This window comes from Acyrthosiphon pisum, chromosome A1 (genome assembly GCF_005508785.2).
Source record: "Acyrthosiphon pisum isolate AL4f chromosome A1, pea_aphid_22Mar2018_4r6ur, whole genome shotgun sequence".
NCBI classification, from domain to species: domain Eukaryota; kingdom Metazoa; phylum Arthropoda; class Insecta; order Hemiptera; family Aphididae; genus Acyrthosiphon; species Acyrthosiphon pisum.
In genome coordinates this window covers 126,272,875-126,280,178 of record NC_042494.1, presented here as the reverse complement: position 1 = coordinate 126,280,178, position 7,304 = coordinate 126,272,875, and the positions used below count along the sequence as shown (strand labels likewise).

The window sequence follows — 7,304 nt, the reverse complement described above, 5'->3', positions numbered from 1 at the left end:
TTTTTTTTATAACAATATGATTTTGAACTGGTGACACGTAAATATTCATGTCTTTATTTTTCTCTCTATTAGTGGGTCGTGGGTGCTATTTCATCTACTTTCAAAGAGGGTGATTTTTCTTTATATGAGCTTCCAAGTTTTCTAAGAATGTAATATTTCATTCACAATATAATATTAAAATTAAATAATACGTGACCCAATTCAAATTTATTCAATACTATGTACAAAATTAATAAATAAATTTTTTTTAATAAAAGTGATAACTGATAATAACATATTCTGTGATAGCTGATAATGATAACATAATCGGCCATTTTGCAGCCATGTATTTTTCGGAATAAACGACATTGGAGTACTTATTATTTGGTTAAAAATGAATTGGGAGAACTGGTTATTGGAATTATGTACCATTGGGAGGATAGTACTATTGTTAATAAGATATTAATTAATTGTTAGATTATATATCGAATATTTTGGTTTCCAAATAACAATTATCCCAATTATTTATGTATATAATAAACAATTCTCCCAATTGTATTTTATTCCAAAATTGGGAAAATTGTACATTGGGACAAAAATATTTTGGGTAAATTTGGATACTCCCATATCACGGCTATAGATAATTATCTATTATCTATAGCCGTGGTGAATATTACTAAGCTGGATAACTAATATTTATAAAAATTAATTCATAACTTTCATCATAGGTTTTAATTTTGTGGATCATGTCTCTTAATTTGTACACTAATAACGTGTGTTTATTGGGTATTAAAAACATATTCAAGTTTAAATTACATTCAAAATGTATACATAGGTCTGTCGCAGCTAGAAAAATCACTCCTCAAGAAGTATATATTTTTTCTAATTTTAGAATACCTACTATCCTGTTACTTTAACTATATATATATATATAATTGACGATTGAAGGTGACGGCGATTTTAAGCTCTAAAGAACATATTTATGAATTTGAACAAAATTTGGGATCTGTTAAAGCATATGAAACAAATCAACTGGAATCAAATACTCCAATTGAAGATACTCGTGCTGAAGCAAAATGTCTTTTAACATCTGGTTGGTATGTTTAATATATTGTTTATAAGTTTCGGTTATAGTGTTCAAGCTTTTAGCTTCATTCATAACTATTGTGTCAGAAATTTTAAAACAAGATTTTTAAATTGTTTATTTTTAAAACCAGGTTTTAAGCTCTGAATTTATAACATCCAAATTATATTAAACAAACTTCTTATAAGAATACCTATGATTATAATTTATAATAAGCGGTAACATCTACACCGGAACTCATAGTTGTTGATTTATGCGATAAATATGATCATTTATATATGATAATGATAGTGAATTTATATGAAGTAGCACAATACCTATAGGTACATGTTGAGTTTTTTATTTTATTAATTTCTATTTATTATAAAATGTGATTTACTATTTTAAGATACATATTATGCTCCTTGAGATAAAATACGCTAATCTTAATAACAATCTATATTTATGATAGTTAATTTATTAAATAGTATTTCAAATATTGATATTAAACTAATGGATATGGCATTAAATAAAAATCTGTTAGCCAACATAATTGATACTTTTGTGAACTGCAACATCATTGCATCTCTTTTTACCTGTGTTTAAATGTTAATTTATTTAACACTCAGAAATGTAAGTGAGAACTGCAGTTTTTTTCTGCGTTTGGGTGGCCAATAAGCAGTCTTGTAAAAAATACTTGAAAAAATGTGAAGATACTAATATTAGTATTCGAATAAAAAAGTATTAAAAGTACTTTAAAAATACTATTATAAAAATGTATTTTACGAATACTCAAATAGTATATAAATACAAATACAAGTATTTTTTTAATTTTATGCAATACAATATATATGTATATTTTACACCAGTATAGGTACCTATTATGTTACTACTTACCATAGATTTTAACAATTACTATGACATGTCTGACTATTTAGAGCAGTATTTTCAACCTTTTTTAAGTTACCGCCCCCTTGAGTGTTACTATTGATTTTACAATGATATGTGTTTTTTTAGTTTTTTAATTTTTTTTTTTTGTGTCTGTCATCACCTTTTAGGACAGTAAAAATGCTTAGATTTTCTTCAATAGTATCTTTTCTGATACGAAAGTGAATCTAGTTGGTACTTTGGGAGGTCAAAAGTAAAAATTTCCCTGTAGTTTTCAAAAGCGCCGTGAAAAACAAAAGAAAAATTAAGGAAAAACGGGGATTTTTAGGCAAAATCTGTTTTCGAGAAAATTTTTGTTATTTCGTTGTAATTCAAAAACGAATAACTAGATACATGAAAATTTCACTGAATTTTCACATTTTCATTTTCTATACACCATAAAATTTTGAAAATATTTTGACTCTGAGCTGTTTACGGACATTGTCAGTTTTCAATTTTTTTAATTTTTTTTTTCTATAAATATCAATAAAAATTTATTTGTTGGGTAAAAAAGCATGAATATTTAATGCAAGGCTCCTGATATATTGTTACAACAGCAGTTGAAAAACATTGAAAAAACATATGCACAGTTTTTTTTATAAGCATTTAAAGTTCGAATTTTGACAAAATATATCAAATTTAAAATTTAATATTTATTTTTAGTTAAAAATGTATAAAAAGTACAACTTTTATAGCTAAGGATTAAAAATTTAAAACAAGGTCCCACGTAAATAGGTTCTATATGAATTACTTCATTCTCAATAATATCATCAAATATACTTCTTAATATCATAGGCTAACTGACCGTGTTTGCTCAGAATCGTTTTTCTAATACAATAATATAATATCTTAGAATACAAATTTAACACCATCCAGTACAGTGACCCACTTGTAACCTACTGTTCAGCAGAGCGACATCCACTTACCCACCTTTTTTATATTTGATATATTTTTATTTATAGTACTAGTAATAAGAAAATTAAATAAAAAAATAAATATTAATAAATAAATAAATAAAAATTAAATTAAACATTAAACATTTAAAAAAAGTTTAATATAAATACATTAAAAAACAAGCAAAAAATATTGCTTGGCTTTTTGTTTTTGTAGACATAATTTTTGATTGTTGTATAAAATATTAATTTCAGTGAGATGGTTGAGCTTGATGGTTTTTAGCAAGTTTTTTGACATTAGGTTCGATATTTGTTAATATAAGTTGTAAATCTCCTCTTGTCACGATATCTAGTCGATTCCTCTTCTTTGCAATTATATCTATTACAGTACTGAACCCTCGCTCGACGAGATTTGAGGAAATTAAGGCTATTAAAATTTTTTTAACGAGAGTCCAAAGTCCAAGATAATGATGAATTATGTTAGTTTGAAGCCAAAATTGCCACCCCTCTACCACCCAAAACTAGTTTACCGCTCCTTTATACCCTAAACTCGTTCACCACCCCTACCGCACAAAACTAGTTCACTGCCCACTGGGGGGGGGGGGATATCGTCCATGTTGAGAACCACTGATTTAGAGATAAAAACATGTTCACATATTTCATTCTACATTCACGTATATTTCAACTAAATTTGATAAAAGTTTAATGAGAAAAAGGTGGGTAAGTGGATGTCGCTCTACTGTACAGTAGGTTATAAGTGGGTCACTGTATAATGGATAGTATTAAATTTGAATTCAATGATATAATATCACTGTATAAGAAAAACGATTCTGAGCGGAGACGGTATGTCAGTCTAGGTATAAGGTATCTTATATACTTATCTATGGTATTAAAAAAAAAATTGACCAATAATAGGTATCTATTATAAATTCCAAATTAATCATATCACAATATCCATTAGGTACTTATAACGCGTTATACATCAACAACAAATCGTGGTACTATCATAGATATATAATAGTATACTTTAGAAGTTTAAATAATATACAATCACAACAAAATAACTAAAATAGTTATTCCAGGTTTTTTAATATGTGATTTCGTCCAAATTTGAGCTTAAAATGACTATAAAAATAAATTGTGCCTATGTATTTTTAATATTTTTCAACTGCTATTGTAACAATATATCAGGAGCCTTTTTTAATCAACAAATAAAATTTTATTGATATTTTTAGAAAAAAAACTAAAAAAAAATGAAAACTGACAATGTCCGTAAAGAGCTCAAAATAAGTTAAAATATTTTGAAAATGTTATGTTGTATAGAAAATGCTAATATAAACATTCAGTCAAAATTTCATGTATCTTTTGATTTTGGTCATTTTTTTTAAAGTTACACCAAAAACCAAATTCAATTTTGTGAAAAATCGATTTTTGCGTAAAAATTCATGTTTTTCCTTAATTTTTCTTTGGTTTTTCTTGGCGCTTTTGAAAATTACTGGGAATTTTAAATTTTGACCTCCCCAATGCACCAACGATATTCACTTTCCAATCGAACAAGATAATGAAGTTGAAAATCTAAGCATTATTTCGAATACTTATCGTTTACACAGACACAAAAAAAAAAACACATCATTGTTAAATCAATACATTCATCGTTCCACTCAGAATCTAAAATAAAATAAAAAGTGGTATTAACTATTAATATGGAACTATTTTAAAATTATTAGATTTTCAGTTTTCTTAAAAAATTCCAATACAGAAACCACATAAAATTTGATATTGTATTTTTTTTTTATACAAAAACATAATATTAGTTTTCAACGAAAACAATATTATTTTTATGGATGTCAATTTTTTGTGAAAAATAATAAATTTAAATTAATAAAACTGACTTTATGGTATTTTAATAAAAGTATTTAAATATTGTTAAACATTTTTTTAATAAGTATTCAAAATACTTAGAAAATACACTAAACAATTTTAGAATACCATATAAATACTTTACAAGACTACCAATAAGCATTCTGTGTTTAGTGAAGATAGGAATGCTATATTCATATGTAAACTATTTCAAATCAAATTAATATATATGGTTTTTAATTGTTTAGGTATGTTATTCGGAGTATTTGATGGACATGGTGGCGCAAGTTGTTCACATGTAATTACCAAACGTTTATTTGATTACATTTGTGTAAGTCTGTTGCCCAAGCCACTACTTTTAGAATATCTAGAATCTGGTAATCAGCTTGTTGAAATGCGCAATGAGACATTTGATTTAGTTGGTGAATTAAAAACCTTATATGCTCAAAGTCTGAAGTCATATGTACTTAAATTAATAAATGAAAGCCAAGAACATCAGTTTAAAATGAAAGATGCATTAGAAAAAGCTTTTTTGCAATTAGATGAAGATATTATGGCTGAAGCAAGATTTAATATCAATAGTGAAGTTGATAATTTAACATTGAATGTAGGGTTGTCTGGATCTGTAGCATGTGTTGCTCATATTGATGGACCTCATTTACATGTTGCTTCAACTGGAGACTGTTTGGCAGTAGTTGGAGTATATACAGACGACGACACATGGATAGCTAAGGTAGATCATCATTTTTTATGCTTGGCATTCCTTTAAATATATTAAATAGTGTGTGTTTACCTAGGTTATGGTTGAGGAACATAATACTGATAATTTAAATGAACTTCATAGAGTGATTTCTGAACATCCATCTAATGAAAAAGATACGGTTATCAAATATGAAAGACTTCTTGGTCAGCTAGCACCATTAAGAGCTTTTGGAGATTTAAGGTTGCTAACTTTTAATTAAATTAGTAATTATATTTTATATGATAATATAATAATAATATTATACAATAGCTTCCATTATAAATGAGTATTTTATTATTTGATATTTAAAATATTAGATATAAATGGTCAAGAGAAATGTTATCTGAACACATTGTTCCTAAACTGGGAGAAAATGCAATACCTCCTTTTTACTACACGCCTCCATATTTAACTGCTAAACCTCAAGTTGCTCATCATCATCTTCAACCAAGAGATAAATTTCTAATACTTGCTACAGATGGGCTGTGGGATTTCATGTCTCCGTTACAAGTAATATAGAGTTTTGTTTATGTTTATGTTTAACCTTACACAATCATTGTTTATATATTGTTTTACAATTTATAAAATAGCACCAATAAGGAATTGCCAATTAAAATTGTAATACTACTCAGTACTCAATATTAGCTTCTCAAAGCCCTTAAAGTGTAATTAAATTAATTATTTTAACATTTTAGGTTGTTCGTTTGGTTGGAGAACACATGAGTGGAAAAGTTACATTGACACCACTTAAGTTACCAAGAAAAAATATGAAATTAAGTGACATAAATAATTTACTTTTACAACGACGAGACAGTTTAAAACGAAAACCAGTTGATGCAAATGCATGTACACATTTAATACGCAATGCATTAGGCGGTTCTGAATATGGTGTTGAGCATGCTAAATTATCTCAATTACTAAATTTGCCCAAAAATATTTCTAGATCATTTAGAGATGATATAACTATAACTATTGTTTATTTTAACACAGAGTACTTAAGACATCCTCAATCTTAAAATAGTTAATTTGTTTTAAAATTTAAAATGTTAAAATGATATATTGTGTGATTTAAAAAAAGACTATTATCATTATCTTTTGTATTTTATTACACAATGAACTAAATAAATATTAAATGTGTGAAAATTTGAAATGCTTGATTTTATTTAATGTTATTTGTTGAATCTAAATTAATCACAAAAGAAATGTAAATAGTGGCATACGCAGAATTAGTTTATGTGGGTAGAGCTTTAACATAAATATAATAAAAAAAAAAATTGAGTACAAATCTTATTATATTAATATTAGAAACACAAGATATTATGGTGGAAGGGGGGGGAGGCGGTATCAACACTGTCAACTACCGGTCGGTTAAATATTTTGATTTAATTTAAGATTCTGAGCGGAGCGAGGAAGCTATTGGTTTTACAATGGTATTTTTTTTTTATTTTTATATCCTGTATACAAAATTTCTACCAGAAAGAGTGCTTCGATTTCAACATTTAGTACCTTATCTTTTAGCAAATTGGATCAAGATGGTACTCTAGAGAGGTCATTTTTGGATTTTCTCAATAATTATTTAATGCCACGGGAAAAACCACCGAAAAATTATGAAGAAACGCTAAAAATGGGATTTTAATTTCTAACGCTTTGTTTATTACCACAAGAAATGAATAAAAAATTATAACATTATAATATTAATTCAACTTACATAATAAAATAAATAATAACAATATAAAATATCCACACTGACAAACCGTCTCCGCTCAGAATCGTTTTTCTTATACAATGATATTTTATCATTGAATTCAAGTCTAATACAACCCATTATACAATGACCCAC

The 7,304-nt window shown here is 26.7% G+C and overlaps 1 protein-coding gene across 2 annotated transcripts; it reads left to right on the top strand.

Annotated features, from left to right (window-relative positions):
* Positions 1 to 633: 633 nt before the first annotated feature.
* Positions 634 to 6,614, top strand: LOC100160240 (pyruvate dehydrogenase [acetyl-transferring]-phosphatase 1, mitochondrial). 2 transcript variants are annotated; one of them, XM_001946600.4, is made up of 6 exons: positions 634 to 848; positions 928 to 1,072; positions 4,971 to 5,455; positions 5,520 to 5,665; positions 5,782 to 5,974; positions 6,160 to 6,614. In XM_001946600.4, the coding sequence occupies exons 1-6, from the start codon at positions 726 to 728 to the stop codon at positions 6,478 to 6,480; spliced, it is 1,413 nt and encodes a 470-aa protein (XP_001946635.1). In that variant the 5' UTR covers positions 634 to 725; the 3' UTR covers positions 6,481 to 6,614. The 2 variants fall into 2 exon arrangements, with proteins under 2 accessions (XP_001946635.1, XP_008182385.1); XM_008184163.3 differs by lacking the exon at positions 634 to 848 and having other exon boundaries at positions 959 to 1,076.
* Positions 6,615 to 7,304: the final 690 nt, after the last annotated feature.